Raw genomic sequence first — 19,939 nt, forward strand, 5'->3', positions numbered from 1 at the left:
ACATGGTTGTTAAAGTCACCTACTATAATGACTTCATCTGTTCTAAGAACTTAATCACATAAAAACCCAGAGAAGGAGCAGATGGGCGATACACCACAACAAAAAAATTGTTTTCAGTAAAATGTTGCTTTTGGGGGCAAATATTGTTACGCGATTAATCGAGATTAATTAATTACAAAGTCATGAGATTAATTTCTTAATCAAGTCCCATCCCTAATAAAAACATCTCCATGCAGCACTATGTCTGACACGAGAGGGGGCCGGCTTGGCTTTGGGTCCGACTTGCGTGGGCATGCTTAATGACACACCAGCCAGACCAGGGTTATAGACACTCACCGATGGCCTTACACCAGCAAAGCCCATCAGCTTGGTGTGTTAAGGCCCTTGGATCACAGTGTGTTGTATTATTACATTTGTGAATCTCATTATCGATGTATAGGATTGTACATTGTGCAACTAATATTACTTCTATTCAGTCCAGTGTTTATGCTCGTACAGCACAAACTTCTCACATTTACCATTTTTGAGCACACCTTGAAGGTGACATGATTACCTGGACATGGAAGGGTGCAGGTCTCTTTCAGTGTGATCTGGTTGTCTCCGTCGACAGCCAACACCAGGCTACTGCACATCTCCTCGTCCACCAGGCTGCCTTCGCCATCACTGGAGCCATCCGACACGAAGCAGGTTAAGTTCCTGTAACGCATGCCGTGTCCACATACCACACTCTAACAGGACAGGAGCACCACAGAAGAAGAAGAAAAAGAAGGGTGATAGGCTACCACAGTGGGAGGGGAAGCTTAATGCCATTTAAAACTTATAGCTACTGCAGCAATTGTTTCTTGAGAATTTTGATTTGCTGTTGTTATGGACATGCTAGTCATGTATAAAACCAATGAACCAGTATAGTTGATATGGAATAATCCAAACTGTTTACTGTGATCTGATCGTGATTCAATCTGGGTGATTAAAAAAAGTCAGGAATGCGGGGATTTCCTGTATGGACAGACTGCCCTGGGTTGCAATGTGCAATAGCAAGATATTCTGCACCAGTGACATACAGTGAGTGTGGCTGGTGAGGCACGGAATTATGAAGCCAAGGGAATAGCTTAAATTTGCCATTCCATACTAACTGGTTAAGTTTCATATCTTAATTGAGCATTCTTTACGCACATATAGGTAAAGTATTTGGCCAAAGGAACATTGTAAAATCTATAGTGGTTAAGAGAGAATAAGAGAGAGAGGGCGAATGAGGGAGTTTACCGTCACAATTCCACAGTTCATTCAACACGAGAGTACCCAGTGTGAAAAAAAAATACAAATCAAAAGATTTGAAATTAAAATCAAATCGTCACCTCGATCAAATATACAGTGGGTTCGAAAGGTCTTCAGACCCCCTTAAAAATTTCATTCTTGGTTTTATTGCAGCCATATCCTAAAATCATTTTAGTTCATTTTTTTCAGTGTACACACAGCACCCCATATTGGCAGAAAAACACATAATTGTAGACATGTTTATAAATTTAAAGAACAAAAACTGAAATATCACATGGTCACAAGTATTCAGACCCTTTGCTCAATACTAAGTAGAAGCACCCTTTTGAACTACTACAGCCAAGAGTCTTCTTGGGAATGATGCAACAAGTTTTTCACACCTGGATCTGCCATTCCTCCTTGCAGATCCTCTCCAGTTCTGTCAGGTTGGATGGTGAACGTTGGTGGTCAGCCATTTTCAGATCTGCAGGGCTGCAGGAGGACTGCAGTGATGGTTGACTTTGTAGAACTTTCCCCCATTGTCATGGTTTGTTTAGTTTCCTGGGTTTCTGTTTATTGTATTTTGTTAACTTGTTGGTTTTTCATAGTCATGGTTTAGTGTTTAGTTTTTCTGTTTTCTGTTTCCTGTTTTATTTTGTTAAGTTCTTGATTTCCTGTGGTGTTACTTCCGTGTTTTCCTTTTGATTATATCATTGGTTTCACCTTGTGTTATTTCTTGATTTTTTTCTTGGATTTCCTGCCATCTCAGCAGCGCTCTTAGTTTTTGTGAATTTTGTCTTTTTTCATTAAATAACTTTTTTGTGGGGGGTGCTAGCGAGTCGCAATGGAGTAAGACGCACTTTTGTGAGCTCCTGCGGAATCTCGAGTATTAAAATATATTATGTGACTACTATGCTCGAAACCATAAATTAAATGTGGTAACTGTTGTTTAACACCACTCGGCGAGGTCAGTGGGTTACAGAACCGAGGTTGATGGCAGCAAATCTCCAGAAATACAAATACGAAGGTCGGTCCAACACGAGGCCTAAAACTTCCTCAGCTAAAAGTTCAGACAAGTCCAACATGACCCCACCTGTACCTGAAGTAAGTGCGAGCATGGACATGGCAACACTCAAGGCTAATATCTTCTCTTCATTGAGAAAAGATATATCATCAGTTATCAGAGCAGATTTGAAGAGTGCACTAGCGGATGATTTTGAATGGCTGAAGAAGGAAATAAAAGACGTGAAAACTGAGATAGCTAACAACACAACTGCTATCCGTACAGAGATTGAGCATGTGAAAGCTAATGTGCAGGCCATTGAGCTCGGACTGTCAACGTGGTCGGATGAAGTTATATCGGTGCAGACTGCGGTGACGGACCTCAGGAAGCAAGTCGAAGACTTAAAAGAAAAATGTGAGAATATGGAGGGCAGGATGAGGAGAGGAAATATTCGGCTTGCGGGTGTAGCTGAAGAGCCGGGGTCAAGCTCTCCCACCGCGGTCTCCAAACTCCTCAAAGAAGTGTTACACTTGGATAGAGAGGTATTAATTCAGCGCTCACACCGCAGCCTGACACAAAGAAAACCCGGAGAAAAGCCTTGTGTAATTATTGCGAAGCTACACAATGAGGGAGATGCCATGGACATCCTGAGGAAAGCCAGAGATCGGGGTGGCCAACTCAACTACAACGGAAACCCAATCGCTATATTCCCGGACTACACTGCTAATGTTGCCAGAGCCAGGGCAGCGTTTACGGCCGCTAGAAAGATGCTTCGGGGGAAACCTGGGGTCCGCTACGAGTTACTGTATCCGGCCAGGTTCCGCATCTCCAACAACAATGAGGAGCGGGAGTTCGTGGATGCTACCAAGGCAATGGACTATATTAAGAGACATATCCTTTCAGCTGACGGACCAGAGCACTGAGCAACAGTATCCTTAACAGGTATCAGATCTGAATATTAAAAATAGGTGTCTGCCCTCTGTACATGGTATAATTAATAAGCGAGTTCCCAAGATTGCTGACACAGCTAGTCTACTTGAAAGTACACGATTACCCGCCGTTTTGATAAAAGTAATTTACTACAACATACAGCTACATTTTAAACACAAGCTATTGTGCTTAAGTTGTCTTTATTTTCTACATTGATCCGAGGGTCCGGGGCTAGTTTGAGGTGCATATCTACTGACTCAAAAATATTGTTTGGCTTTTGTCCAGACCAAAGCGAACTTTGTTCTTTAAGAATTGTTTGTTTTTTGTTGTTGTTTGTTTAGTTTTGTCTGTGTATCACATTATTTAAGTTGTCTGTTTGATTTGGGAAAGGGAGGCGGGGGGAAGGGAGGGTTGGGGGAAGGGGGGGGGGACTGTATTGTGTATCCTCAGCAGCATTTGGCTGTCCACTATGTGATCCTCTAACTTTTTATCTGTGAGGACTATTGTACTCTTGTCTTGTATTGAAATTTTCCACAAATAAATCATATATAAAAAAAAAAAAAGAATTGTTTGCACAGCTGCATGTTCGAGATGCAGCCTGAAACTGTGCCCCACAAGACCAACCAGTCACTTATGTCAGCCAAGGTCTTGGCCGTTGTAGTTCTATGTTCAGTTCTGATGATGATCCCCTTGTTCCCCAGGGATCCAGTAAGAATAAGAGCAATAGTGAAAGTTTTCATCTCCATACTCTTTCAGCATAAGAATCCTATGCTAAAGTTAAAGTGTTACAAAGCATATGCTGCTGTCTTACACCCTGTGTACACCCATCTTATTATTTGTTTGATTTTATTTTCCCCAACTTTTTTTTTTACTTACTTATTTTATATTATTTTACTTTGTCTTGCTTTTTCATCTCATCTATCCCTGCTTTTGAGTTATGGGTACTCTTAAGGTGATAAGTTATAAAGTCAAAGGCCTCCACAGCCCGATCAAGAGAAAGAAAATTATTAATCAGCTAAAAAGAAACAGTTGCCAGATCGCATTCCTGCAAGAAACTCATCTATCAGATACAGAACATGAGAAATTAAAGAAATCCTGGGCAGACAAGGTATTTTACTCATCACACCCATCTGGTAGGAAAAGAGGTGTATCTATTTTGATACATAGTCAGGTCAATTTTACACCAACCAAAATTCATAAAGACTCAGCAGGGAGATTTATAATGGTGATTGGATTGATAAATGGATTAGAAGTTTGCCTTATGAATATATACGTTCCAAACGAGGATGAGCCTAGCTTTGTTCGTGCAATCTTCTCCACAATATTACAGCATAGCTCTGGTATTTTACTGTTAGGAGGAGATTTTAACTGTGTCATGTCCCAGCATTTGGATAGACAACCTGTGTCTAACACCTCTACTTCTAGGACGAGCAATATGCTTAGGCACTTATCGGCAGAATCTGGACTGGTGGATATTTGGAGAAGCAAACACCCTAAAGGCAGGGACTTTACTTTTTTTTCCCGCATAGGCATTCGTCATACTCCAGAATAGACCTCTTTTTCACTCCTAAGGCAGAATCTAGTAGCTGACATAAATATCCTCCGATCATGCACCTCTTGTATTGACATGGAACATTGGTAACAGACAATCAACTAAACAATGGAGATTAAATACGCCACTCCTTAATGACAAAGAATTTACTACAGTTATAAAAACTGAATTAAAAAATTATCTTGATACAAACACCTCACCTGAAATATCACCCCTCATTCTATGGGACTGTGCAAAGGCATATATTAGAGGCCGAATCATCTCCTTTACAAATGCCAGGAAAAGGAAGAGGGAAGGGAAACAGCGAGAGCTAGAAGACAAAATACAGCAGCTTGAGCAGCAGCACAAAAGAAACCCAAACTCAAGTTTATTAAATAATCTTAAAGAGGCACGCAGAGACCTAAACAGCTTACTTCATGAAAAAATGGAGGGCAATTTAAGGTTTACTAACCAAAAATATGACGAAAATGGTAATAGGGCGTGCAGGTTATTAGCACTAAGACTTAAAAAACAACAATCACCTAACATAGTGCAGAAATTAAAGGACAATAACTCAATTCTCACAAAACCGGATGAAATATCGAATTCTTTTGCTGAATTCTACAAGACTCTGTACCAAAATACGGATACCTGCACAAATGATGAGGAAATAGCACAATTTTTAAAATACATCAAATTAAAAGAGCTACCTGAACGTATGGCGAGAGAATTGGATGAACCGATTAAGGACCTGGAAATACGTCAGATAATCGCCACACTGAAAAATAATAAAAGCCCTGGCCCAGATGGGTTTATCAACGAATTTTATAAAGCATTTATAGAGATTATATCAGCTTTATTGCTACACGCTTACCATCATGCATTACAATCTGGAACCCTGGCCCCCTCTTGGAGAGAGGCTACTATAGTGGTAATACATAAGGATGGCAAAGATCCCACCAAATGTCAATCATACAGGCTGATCTCATTATTGAATACAGATTTACGAATCTTGACAGCTATCCTAGCGAGACGCGTCAATAAAATTACTATAGAAATTATTCATCCAGATCAGACAGGGTTCATAAAGGGAAGATACTATGGAGACAACATCAGAAGGTTGTTAAATTTAACGACACATCCAAAAGTTAAAGAAGAGGAGTCAATGATACTATCCTTAGATGCCATGAAAGCATTCGATCAAGTATCCTGGCAATACCTAATTCAAACTCTGAAACGATTCCAATTTGGCCCAAACTTCATCAAATGGATACAAACCTTATATTCAGATCCACAATCCGCAGTGAAGGTGAACGGGTTTCTGTCAGACCGATTTACCCTGGAACGTGGGTGTAGACAGGGTTGCTCACTATCTCCTCTCTTGTTCGATATCAGTATTGAACCACTAGCACAGCTGATTAGGGATGACGATAATATAAAGGGGGTAACGATAAATGGAGAACAGCATAAAATTTCAATGTATGCAGATGACGTACTGCTGTATCTCACAAAACCTATAATAACAATACCATACCTGAAGGACCTCATTTTCATGTATGGATACTTCTCGGGCTACAAATTGAACGTGGACAAAACAATGGCCATGGATATAGGTGGTAACATCTCAGATACAACTAAATTGCAGAGCGGGTTTAAATGGCCAGTAGATGGCATTAAGTACCTGGGCATTCATATACTGTACCACCTTCATTGGAAAAACTGTACGATTTCAATTACAAAAGTTTAATTCAAAACATTAGTAAGGATTTCGACCAATGGTCAATACTACCCCTATCTCTGTTGGGCCGCATCGAGAGCATCCGCATGAATGTGCTGCCTAAATTACTTTATTTGTTTCAAATGTTACCTATTGATATCCCCAGAGCCACATTTGACAAATTGGACAAGCTAATTTCAATATTTATCTGGCAAAGAAAGCGACCAAGAATCAGACTAAAAGTGTTACCGTTACCTAAAGCAAAGGGAGGGCTAAAACTTCCAAATTTGAGATATTACTTCTGGGCTGTGCAATTAAAACCGTTGATAGCATGGATTCAGGACCTGTCAAATACACGCTGGCTCGAAATTTTAAAGAGTTTATGTGAGAGATCTTTACAGGCCTTACCATTCCTAGATACCCATTCAAGTAAAATACACATGGGAGAATGGACCGAAAACACGTTAAAAATATGGAAGGCAATAAAATCCACATTTGGCCTGTCTAAAACAATTTCAGCACTTACGAATATTGGATATTTCAATGATTTTGTGCCCTCTAAGTCAGATGTAGGTTTCAAAAAATGGTCAAAGTACGGTCTCACCAACTTACACCAACTCCACAATGCTGGCAACTTTAAATCATTTGCACAGCTATTGGAGGAATTTAAGCGACCAAGCACGGACTTCTTCAGGTACTTATTCAGGGACTTCTTATTAAAACACAAAGATTGGGTCAAGGTTGCTAAACCAACACTAATTGAGGAACTATTGATAAAAGTGCAAACAAGAAAGTGGGATAAGAAATTAATAAGCCATTGCTACCAAATATTTTTGGGCATGAATTCGAATAATACTACACAGATTAAAGAGAGATGGGAAATTGAAATGAATTCCAACATATCACATGATATGTGGGAAGACATACACTATATTACCAAAAGTATTCGCTCACCTGCCTTTACTCATTCTATGAACTGAAGTGCCATCCCATTCCTAACTCATAGAATTCAATATGATGTCGGTCCACCTTTTGCAGCTATTACAGCTTCAACTCTTCTGGGAAGACTGTCCACAAGGTTGAGGAGAGTGTTTATAGGAATTTTTGACCATTCTTCCAAAAGCGCATTGGTGAGGTCACACACTGATGTTGGTCGAGAAGGCCTGGCTCTCAGTCTCCGCTCTAATTCATCCCAAAGGTGTTCTATCGGGTTCAGGTCAGGACTCTGTGCAGGCCAGTCAAGTTCATCCACACCAGACTCTGTCATCCACGTCTTTATGGACCTTGCTTTGTGCACTGGTGCACAGTCATGTTGGAAGAGGAAGGGGCCCGCTCCAAACTGTTCCCACAAGGTTGGGAGCATGGAATTGTCCAAAATGTTTTGGTATCCTGAAGCATTCAATGTTCCTTTCACTGGAACTAAGGGGCCAAGCCCAGCTCCTGAAAAACAACCCCATACCATAATTCCTCCTCCACCAAATTTCACAGTTGGCACAATGCAATCTGAAATGTACCGTTCTCCTGGCAACCTCCAAACCCAGACTCGTCCATCAGATTGCCAGATGGTAAAGCGTGATTCATCACTCCAGAGAACGCGTCTCCACTGCTCTAGAGGCCAGTGGCGGCGTGCTTTACACCATTGCATCCGACGCCTTGCATTGCACTTGGTGATGTGTGGCTTGGCTGCAGCTGCTCGGCCATGGAAACCCATTCCATGAAGCTCTCTGCGTACTGTACTTGGGCTAATCTGAAGGTCACATGAAGTTTGTAGCTCTGTAGCAATTGACTGTGCAGAAAGTCGGCGACCTCTTTGCACTATGCGCTTCAGCATCCGCTGACCCCTCTCCGTCACTTTACGTGGCCTACCACTTCGTGGCTGAGTTGCTGTTTTTCCCAAACGCTTCCATTTTGTTATAATAGAGCTGACAGTTGACTGTGGAATATTTAGGAGCGAGGAAATTTCACGACTGGATTTGTTGCACAAGTGGCATCCTATGACAGTTCCACGCTGGAATTCACTGAGCTCCTGAGAGCGGCCCATTCTTTCACAAATGTCTTGTTTCACAGTCTGCATGCCTGAGTGCTTGAATTTATACACCTGGGGCCAGGCCAAGTGATTAGAACACCTGATTCTGATCATTTGAATGGGTGAGCGAATACTTTTGGTAATATAGTGTATGTACTGAAGTACATTTGGTAACTAATTCGAGTGTATGGAGAGAATTTAAGTGGAAGGTAATCATGAGCTTTCGGACACCTGAAATTACGGCTAAATTTGGCACTACATACTCAAATAAATGCTGGAGAAATTGTGGCCCACACACTGGTAATCAGATTCACATTCACATTCTTTGGTCATGCCCGAAACTGAAAATGTTCTGGGAAGAAGTGTTTGAAATACTTAATGAGATATTTGGTGGAAATATTACAATGGGTCCAATGGTGGCTATACTGGGTCTTTTACCAAAGGGCATAGAAGGAAGAGCCAAAAAATATCTCATACAGATACTACTAACGACAGCAATTAAATGCATTACGGTAAGATGGCTGAGGCCTGACCCTCCAACATATAATATGTGGACTGCCAAAATAAAGGAAATATATCAAATGGAACAAATAACATATTCCTTGAGAATCCAAAAAGATATATTTACAAGAAGGTGGAGACCTGCCATGGGTATATTGTTATAGTGAGGGATCCATACAGTATGAATCTGATTATTTATTTATTTATTTATTTTTTATTATTATTATTTTTTTATTTATTTTTTATTATTATTATTTTGTTTCATCCCTTCTTTCTGTCGTTATTGTTGTCATAATTGTAACCATGCCCCTGTAAGCATTGCAGTGTATTGGAAAAACTCGAAAAAGCAGCAAATATGTTGAAAATGATTCTGTAGGTTTGATTGTGTATGAAACTGAAATAAAAAATAAGTTAAAAAAAAAAACAAAAAAAAACTTTTTTTTGTCTACTCCGGCCTCTGCCTTCAAAGTCCTGCATTTGGGTCCTAAACCCCCATTCCCCGCTACCTCGTCGTGACACCCATCACTCCACTCATTCTCTCACACTCCATCCCTGTATAGCGGAGACCTGAGCACCTGAGCTCAGCCACAGTGATCTTTGGGTTCTTCTTAACCTCTCTCACCAAGGCTCTTCTCTCCCAATTGCTCAGTTTGGCCAGACGGCCAGCTCTAGGAAGAGTTCTGGTTGTAGAACTTTCCAGTAGTTTTAACTATTGCTTTATAATTATAAGCTTGAGATGGGATGTTTTTTCTTGACCTCCGGGCTGTGGGTGGAGCATGCGCTGTTTTTGCATTGTGTGTACATTGATGAGGAAAAAAATGTACTTAAATGATTTCAGCAAATGGCTGCAATATAACAAAGAATGAAAAATTTAAGGGGGTCTGAATAGTTTCCGTACCCACCGTATATTATAGTAATATTGAGTTGTTAAATCTTTATACTTTACTTTATATAACCCAGTTTGTGAGAGATTCCGCAATTCGAGGTGAGACTTAGCTCGCTGCTGACCGCACATCCCTGTTCTGCACGTATCTCAAACAGAAGAAACAAGATGACTTGGGGATGATAACGGAATAGAGGATAATATCTGTGGATTATCTAATGTTTGGAGATGTGGAACTGCTTTGGAAAATGTGGAGACACGGGAAGAAATATTTGTTTGGAGGTTGCTTCTGTAACGTCTGCTCTGACTGAATAATCAGTGTCAGGATCGATGTGACTTTTATGTGCATACTTTGAGGCCCAAGTGCCCAATAATGGTTGTGCTTGCTTTCTAATTTATGACTGTCATTTGGCTGTTGTGTTTTCTAACCAAGCTGCCATCCAATGACTATATTGCAATGGTTATTGCAACGGTAATATTTAGGCAACATGTGCTTGTCTGCTGGGTTGAGAATTAGGCTACAGATGTCAATGATATTCGTACCGAGCAGTTGTTTCTATGACATATTTAGTTAAAAACTGACTTTTTGAACTTCTGGTTGTTGACTAATGCACTACCTATTCATTCCCTGCCTGGCTGCGTCTTCGTGCCCTGTTGTGTGGCGGACTTATTCCCCTGTGCTGCTCTTGTGACAGTAGGAGGACAAGTTGTAGGCAGTGAAACTGAAAATAGATGGAGCCACTTAAAGCTTTAGTCTGTTGGTCCGGCGAACAACTAGCTTGCCTGACTGAAACGATTTCTCCTCAATGTAGTCGTCATCCAAAAATGCTCACTGCACACCCAGGCATTGGTGCCATCTGAGGGCTCCTTCTCTTCCTTGCCGCTAGCCACTGGGACACTATAGAGACTATTTTTCCCAGGCTTTAATCCCGTAAAATACATTTTTACATCATGGGGCAATGCAATAATGACCTCCTCTTTGTCTCCTGATGTCCTGTTTCCCCTCTATCACTGTCTACCGCTATCGGAATCGCCAAGCCAACCAACTTGCTGACGCCATATGGTATAGGATAGCAAGATGGCAGATGGCGAAAAAAAAAGATGTAACGGCGGTAGCATTTTTCTCAGTATGCTATGCATATGCTATGTGTGTTATATATTGTTGACAAGACCAGAACTCCATTTATTAAAATGCTGTTTACTTGACTGAGAGCTTAATTTCCCCTTTAAGGATGCATTACACTGATTTTTACTATCTATCTTAAAAAATATCTGTATGAGCAAGGATTTGATAAAGTTGTTCATCAGTAGTAAAGACTGCATTATTTTCTGCCCAAATCCATCTTGTTTGTCAAAGTCCTGTTTGTACTGATCTAATTTCTTGTAGCTTACAGAGGTCGATATAATACTTGATATGGAACGGACCAAGATTATAGTGTAATGTTGCAATTTATTCACATACCTCCACCTGACACTCAGACCAGGGGCTGTACCGCCAACGGTAGCAGGGTCGGACAGGACAGGGCTTCCACTGCTCCATCTGAGAAGGGCACGGTCTGCCGTCACCCTGGGAGGCCTGAACCACCGACCGCTGCCGCCACATTTTACCTGGAGATAGAAACACACAGGAAATTACATCTATACTATAGGGAAAACATGATTAATAACAAAAAGAATGTAACGTCTGTTAAAAAAAAGTAAATAAATGAATATTTGAACATTTGTAAATACAATAATGAAAATATTACAAGAAATTCATTGATTTGGGATTTTTGTTCATCAAAAAGATCTCTAGTGTGCTCTTTTATTTGTTGACGTACACAAATAAAAGATGTAAGATGTAAGTACAGTTCAACTAATGGGATGCACCTAACCAGAAGAACAACATCAGAATAACAATATAGAATAGCAGTCAGGGTCAGGTTGCATGGTTCATGGTTCTGCTCATCCAGAGATCAGTTCAATGTTGAGTAAAACAACTTCAAGCTGCACCTCAATCTTGTCTCATGTTTACTTGTTCAAACAGGTTAATGCTACTACCACAAAATATCTTGCGATTGGATGGTTCATACTTGCCACTGTTTTCAGCTTCTTTACAGACCCATGCTTTTCAAGTATTGTGGGGGAGGGGAGGGAAAAGGAGATTAACAAACTTTCAGTTTCAGTGTGTGTCTAAATCCACTGCATCACAGAACCTTGGAGACCATTTGAGTGTGCAGCACTGATGCTATGAATTAGCTGAAAGACTTGAAGCCCTTCATACACATTTCTAAATCTACCTGTTTTACAAAGTCCACTCTCAAATCTCAGAACCCCCTCCGTTTGTTGCAAAATCCACTTCCCACAATCTGATCAACTCAACCCTTTGCCAACCCACATCACCGTCCAGCACATAAAAACAAAAGACAAGCCTTCCAACACAGAAACTAAACAAACTTAAATACAAACAAGAGGATGTCTTTGGGAAGTTCATGATCTCAGCTAGAAAGTAGCACACCTCGGGAAAAACTCAACAACTCAACACAGAATAATATTCTGTGGATTTGAACAATGTTTGGCTGCAGTCTGTAATGACTGAACCAACTACAGATGAGTACAGTTAGGCCAATTTAAGTTGGATCATCAATCTTAAGGTATTTGGCTGCTTGCCATCAAGACTGTGAAGTGAGCTAACTTGACTAGGAAGATTGTCTTAAAATATTTATAGACTATCTTGAATTCAATTCAATTCAGTTCAATTCAATTTTATTTATATAGCGTCAATAACAATACAAATCGTCTCAAGACACTTTACAAAAACCCGGCCTGAAACCCCCAGAGCAAGCCTTAAGGCAACGGTGGCAAGGAAAAACTCCCTTTTAACAGGAAGAAACCTTGAGCAGAACCCACACACACAGCAGTAAACATTGTACATAGTAATAGCACAGAATTGTATGACTAGTAGTATATAGGAAATTAGAGGGCAAGAGCTCTGTGCCAGAGAAAAGAAAGTGGAGGATGCGAGAGAGGAGAGAGAATGTGTTTTATTACTTGACTTCAATGTTACTGGCTTGCTATCTCAATATTGCATGTGAAATTTTAAGACTATGTGAAGAATAAAAATACCTTATGTCGGAAGTTCAATTATCTTTGAACAATCCAAGCTGAGCGAGACCGTGCACAAGAGGTAAGTGTTCGAACGCTGGAGGCCAACCGAACCCTGGTTGAGCAGCTCCACCACGTCCGCCCGGGAACTGAGGAGGAGCGCGGAGAACAACCAGCCAGCCAGGTAAGAGTAACTGGCAACACGAGTGACCAGGAGGTCCGCCGCCTGGCACCTGAACTCGAAGAGGGTACTCCCTTAAGCGTGCCCGGAGCAGGCCTGCTCCGAGAGACCTCAGTTGAGCAGGATGAAGCTGTGCGGCTGCAACAGGAGCTCAGAGCCACACGAGCGAGAGAAGCTGAAGTGCGCCAGAAGCTCCATGCAGCCCAGCCAAGCGTGTCAGCTAGCCAGAGGCCACCCACTAGTAGTCGAGCGGCCCTTGATGTCGTCGCTGACTTAATCTGCTTGGACACCTACCAGGCAACCCCGCAACTCCACTTCAAGGACACGAGTGCCTTGCCTTCCAGAGGTCCGCCTCACTCCATTTTTAGCCGCACGTCGGCACACCTTGACCGTAGTACATCCCCGCGGCGAGGGGGGGACTACTCCCAAGCTGAGGGTGGCAACAGTGGCTACAATCTCACAGATCCACTGCCACTCCGTAGTCTTCGGCCACACACCAACTTGGCTCCTTCTCAGGTCGGCCTCATCGCTACGACGACTTCAGTGACCATGGCGTATCCGAGGACTCCGAGGATTGGTCACACAGACAGACAGGTTTGCGCACGCGACACCTGGAATCTTTTGCAAAGGACATAGAGCGCAATGATCCTAGCAACAAAGAGTCCAACATTGATGATTACCTTTGGGAAATTGAGCGCTGCCTGGTGGACTTGCCCAGTGCCACACCTCGGGAAAAACTCAACACCGCATGCACCGATCACTGTGGATGGTAACCCTCTCGATTATGTCAAGGAGTTTACATACCTGGGAAGTCTCCTTCGTAAGGATAATTTATGCGGCAGGGACATCAGCATAAGGCTTGGGAAAGCTCGAAGCACATTTGCAAGCCTCCAGACCATCTGGAAATCTAACCAGTATAGTCTCAAAACCAAGATCCAGCTGTATAACAGCAACGTTAAGTCAGTGCTAGTGTATGGCACGGAATGCTGGCGAGTGCTTGACAGCAACATGAGAAAGATCAACGCATTCCACAATGGCCGTCTCCGTAAGATATGTCGCATCTTTTGGCCAGAAAAGATTTCTAATGAAGACCTGTACCAAAAGACAAACTGTCGCAGTGTGGTGCAAGAAATTAAACATCGATGGCTGAGATGGCTTGGACATGTCCTCCGTATGGACAAAGACTGTATTCCCAGAGTAGCCCTAAGATGGACCCCACCTGGAAAGAGGAAACAAGGGAGGCCAAAAACCACCTGGCGAAGAACTGTGACCTCAGAACTGAAAACAGCAAACCTATCGTGGGGTGAAGCACAGCATGCTGCACAGGATAGGACAAGATGGATGCAGATAGTCAAAGCCTTACGTTCCACCAGGAACGAAGAGGATTAAGTAAGTAAGTACTCAAGGTCTGCAATTTAACCCAATAGTCTTTGAGTTGTTTCAAATCCAGTGTATATAACATTCTTAGATTCTCAAAACACAAAATGTAGAACTCTGGACTGAAAATGAACATATATATTACATTATCTGTCAAGTATTACATAATCAGTTTTGAAAAAAACAAAAAAAAATCCTGAAAATGTAATAAATTCCCAATAATGTAAGAAAGGTATTACATTATCGGTAAAAATGTTATTACAATATTAGTCAGGATATTTTATTACATTATTGGTGACGTTATTACATTATTGGGTTTTTACATTTTCGATCAAGTTAAGTGCAATTTTTATTACATTATCAGGAAATTATTACATTATAGGGTGCTACAAAGCCGAAAGGTGAAGCTCTAAATTTACCGGTCGATCTAGGTTCCAATCCTCACCTATGGTCATGAACTTTGGGTAATGACCAAAAGAACAAGATCGCGAATATAAGCGGCCGAAATTAGTTTTCTTCGCAGGGTGGCAGGGCTCAGCCTTAGAGATAGGGTAAGGAGCTCGGACATACGGGAGGAGCTCAGAGTAGAGTCACTGCTCCTCCACGTCGAGAGGAGTCAGTTGAGGTGGCTAGGGCATCTGGTAAGGATGCCTCCCGGACGCCTCTCGGGAGAGGTGTTTCATGCATGTCCCACCAGAAGGAGACCTCGGGCCAACCCAGGACACGGAGGGATTATATCTCTCGTCTGGCCTGGGAACGCCTGGGGGTTCCTCCAGAGGAGCTGGCTGAAGTGGCTGGGGAGAGGGCTGTCTGGGCTTCCCTGCTGAAGCTGCTGCCCCCGCGACCCGGACCCGGTAAGCGGAAGAAGACGGCGACGAAAGAACAAGATCGCAAATACAACCGGCCGAAATGAGTTTCCTTCGCAGGGTGGCCAGGCTCAGCCTTAATTCAATTCAATTCAATTTTATTTATATAGCGTCAATAACAATACAAATCGTCTCAAGGCGCTTTACAAAAACCCGGCCTGAAACCCCCAGAGCAAGCCTGAAGGCAACGGTGGCAAGGAAAAACTCCCTTTTAACAGGAAGAAACCTCGAGCAGAACCCAGCTCATATGGAGGGACCCATCTGCCTAAGGCCAGCCGGGTACAGACAGAAGAAAGAGAGAAGAGAACAGCAAAGAGAGAAGAGAAGAGAACAGCGAGATAAACATACATCTGTCATAGATACACATATCTGACCAAAGCGTACATGTGGAATCCTATGATACAAACTGATGGAGAGAGCTGTCTGGGCTTCCCTGCTGAAGCTTCTGCCCCCGCGACCCGGACCCGGATAAGCAGAAGAAGACGATGACGAAAGAACAAGATTGCGAATACAAGCGGCCGAAATGAGTTTCCTTCCCAGGGTATCCTGCAACTTCGTTGCATGGACCCCTAATAAAATTTGTTCAAGGATTACCTGATTACTTTGAAAGTGGAGCCAATCAAACACACTTATTTTTTCTTTCAATCTTCTCATCATCTGGAGGTGAGATTTACCCAATACCAGCATCACCAAAATATGAGCTTCATTGTGCTCACTCAGAATATTTTTCATCAAGGTAAATTCAGCCGAACCATCGCTCTAAACACAAATTATTTAGACCAGTGGTTCTCAACAGGTCTGGCTTCGCGACCCACCATCACCCCTTAATGACAAGCCGCTACCCAAATCAAAGAAAATTTTCAACTTCTCAAATTTATTGAATGAAAAGATTGTGCATATGGACCCTAGATTTAAGTACTGGACAAATAGAGGTATTACTGCTTACTGTAAGATAATGGACAAGAACAAACTACAAAGCTTTCAAGTACTAAGAGAAAAATACAACTTGGAAAGTTATGATTTTTTCTGATATTTATAGTTACGACAATATTATTTGAAGGAAATTTGGAAAAATGAAAATTCGGAACCCAATGAAATAATACAACTAATAATACAGGCATACACTGGTACTTCTAAATCAATCATTTCAAGACTTAACCAGGGTATTGCAAAGGGTAGAGGAAATACCACTATGTATATCAAGGAGAGATGGGAGAAAGAACTGAATGACAGAATCACATATCAACAATGGGATAACGTGCAAAACTGTTTTTTCTACCTCTTGTTCAATGTACTGGCGTGAATTCAGTTGGAAAAACCTTGTTCGTTTCTTCATTACGCCTAAAATGAAAGCATACTTAGTATCACTCATGCTGGAGAAATTGTGGGGAAGATGAGGCAAATCACCATCATATTTTTTGGAGCTGCCCAAAGTTATACCTATTTTGGGAAAATATCTTGAGAATTATGCAGCGTATTGTTGGACAGCAGATTCCCGTCATTCACAATGACCTACCAGAAGGAATAACCTAGAATAGATACCTCTTGAAAATAATGATTGCCGCAGCAAAAAAAGCAAAAGCAAAAGCGTAAATGGTCACGGATCGACCCGCCTACGGTCACCGATTGGCTAGAAATCATAAAGGAGATTCATGAGATGGAAAGACTGACTTTTTTACTCAGACTGAGAAAAGATTTGTATTGTGCCAGATGGACAAAATGGACAATGTTTCTGTTGAATGAGGAAGACTGATAATTTTTGAGGTTTCTCTTACGTAAACTACATCTGCCAAGGCATTGAAATGTCATTTACTTTTCCGTTACATTTTCATGTGATACAAATTGTACAAACTACAAAGTATTATGCAAAACCCCTATTTTTTTGTTGAGGCGGAAGATGTCAAGTGACTGGTTAGGATGCAATACTTGTACTGTGCTGTTGTTGTTCTGTCATAAAAACAAATAAAAATTTAAGTATCAAAAAAAGAAAAGATTGTGCAGTTTGAACCTGAGATAGTATAATAGAATATCACAGTATGAAAACACACAAAAGAAAACCAACCCGCAAGTGGCGACGCTAGAGAGGGAAATATTCCTTTTTACGTTCAATTAGCTGCATTTTAATTTAAACTAAAACTCTTCAGTAACTTCAGTCTTTTTTAACAGACTCAACAGTGCTTTCATGCACAAACATTCATTCATGCATCTTCTGTAACCGCTTGTTCCTGTTAAGGGTCGCGGGGTCTGCTGTCTCCTATCCCAGCTGTCATCGGGCGAGAGGCAGGGTACACCCTGGACAGGTCGCCAGTCTATCGCAGGGCTAACACAGAGAGACAACCACTCACACTCACATTCACACCTACCAATTTAGAATCACCAATTAACCTAATGAGTATGTCTTTGGACAGTGGGAGGAAGCTGCCCCTCATGCACAAACACAAAATAAAAAATGTGTAGCTTTAGCTGAGTACCCACTCACTGAATATATGACAATGTCCTGTTAAAACTATTCACTTATTCAAGCATTGATCATAAGGCTGACATGACAATCAGAACATTTCAGTAACAGTAGTAATCTGTCAGTAATAGTCATCTTCTGAAGTACTCAATAGGTTTATCTTTGAGAGAATGGTGTTTTGTTTCCAAATGCTGCTTCAGTTCAAAGATGACAATGCCTGAGGATCCCACTATTCCATAGAGGAAACAGAGCTGGAGGGCCTGGGGTTGGATCGTCCAATTTCTGGGGCAGAAGTCGCTGAGGTAGTGAAACAACTCTGCGGTGGCGGAATGCATAGAGAATGCATAGATTCTCAATCACCTTGTTCCACTCCTTTGTCCTCAATGGAAGAAAATCCATATCTCATATAATCTGGGTCGTACCTGCATTTCGCCATGCTAAATAAGCATATGTAAACAAACTTTGCGGATCTTCTTCTATAGATATTATTGCAGTAATCCACATCTACCGTCTTGCAGGATCTTTGGGAATCCTATTAAACAATTTCCCCTTCGCTTGTCCCTGACTACTCTGGCATCCTGACAATCACAACACTGCCATATTGGCAGGAAAGCGCGCTTTTCAAATTACTGGCAGCAACTCACTAACTTGTCCTTGTACCAGTTACATCCAAAAATGTTCGACAGCTGTTGTGCCACAGGATGCCAGAATAGCCGGGGACAAGCAAAGGGGAAATTGTTTTATAGGATTCCCAAATATCCCGCAAGACAGCAGATGTGGATTACGCGCAAGAAGCAGGCACAAGAAAACAGAATGGTGGAATCCCTCAAGAAACGGATTTCGCTTGTGTAGTGATCACTTTATATCAGGTACAGAGTCCAGAGTAATGTCTCATTTATTTAGCATGTTTTTAACACAATGTCCAACAGATTTCTTTTCATAAAGGCAAGTTAGGCTAATGTTTATGATGTGAATTACAAAGGGGTGTTGCTCATTCCTCACTAAAACTACTCACAATAAGAAAGAAATTGGGGATTAAAGATTTACTTGTTATTGTAGTTGTGTTAGTGTCATGCTTTCAGTGACTCTCCGGAGTAGGACGAAGGAAAGTTAATGAGGTAGTTATATATATCCGGATATTGCAGGTCAGGAACACTGTCCACGCTGGCTGTTTCAGTGCTCAAAAAAAGCACACCTGTGGCCTTTGCCTTGCGCCATTAATTTTTCCTCAGTTATCCTGCTAATATGGCGGTGTCAACAAATAAACAAACATGGTGACCGGATGGCGTGTATCACCCGCCACCTATTGCCACCTATTGCCACCTACTGCCACCTACTGTTAAGGACACTGTTGATTTTTTTTTCTTGACATTGTTTTGGCCCAGGGGCGGCACAGTGGCGAGGTGGTTAGCACTGATGCCTCACAGTAATAAGGTCACCGGTTCGAATCCATGGGCTGGCTGGCCTTTCTGTGTGGAGTTTGCATGTTCTCCCTGTGTCTGCGTGGGTTCTCTCCGGGTACTCCGGCTTCCTCCCACTGTCCAAAGACATGCTGGTTAGGTTAATTGGTGATTCTAAACTGGCCGTAGGTGTGCATGTGAGTGTGAATGGTTGTCTGTCTCTGTGTGTGGCCCTGCGATGGACTGGCGACCTGTCCAGGGTGTACCCCTGCCTCTCGCAGGTACAATGTTTTGGCCCAGGCAAAGGCCCACGAACCTTTGAAAACAGGCCTGCGAAGCACCCAAAGAACATGGCACTCATCAAATACTGTTAAAAATACATGGAGAATCTCGGACTTAGCTACTGTTGGTGATCTAAAAATCCCTTACAAAAAAAATATTCATACTATTCACCCCCGCACAGACGTTATTCGCGCATTGACTACTTCTTAATTAGTAATTCCATTATATCTCAAATGAGTAACCCAGAAATCCATCCTATAGTTATCTCAGATCATGGCCCAGTTAGCTTTGAATTAATACACCAAACTACCCCACCACCCACAAGTAGGTGGCGGTTCAACACATCACTCCTGGCAGATGACCAGACTCACCAGAAACTTGTCCCTCACTACTCTGGGAAACAGCAAAAGCTGTACTCAGGGGGTATATTATCTCATATTCCACAC

At 41.8% G+C, this 19,939-nt stretch overlaps 1 protein-coding gene across 1 annotated transcript in view; it reads right to left on the bottom strand.

Annotated features, from left to right (window-relative positions):
* The window catches only part of LOC311496748 (thrombospondin type-1 domain-containing protein 7A-like), a 443,055-nt gene that overhangs the window by 86,292 nt on the left and 336,824 nt on the right, over positions 1–19,939 (bottom strand). The window contains exons 21-22 of the mRNA XM_084556712.1: positions 11,308–11,453; positions 554–728 (exon numbers count right to left, since the gene is read on the bottom strand). Of these exons, the coding sequence (XP_084412838.1) occupies positions 554–728; positions 11,308–11,453 (321 nt within the window). The remainder of the gene's footprint in view (positions 1–553; positions 729–11,307; positions 11,454–19,939) is intronic.

The sequence above is a fragment of the Chelon labrosus genome, assembly GCF_963514085.1.
Source record: "Chelon labrosus genome assembly, chromosome: 12".
In the NCBI taxonomy this organism is placed as follows: Eukaryota; Metazoa; Chordata; class Actinopteri; order Mugiliformes; family Mugilidae; genus Chelon; species Chelon labrosus.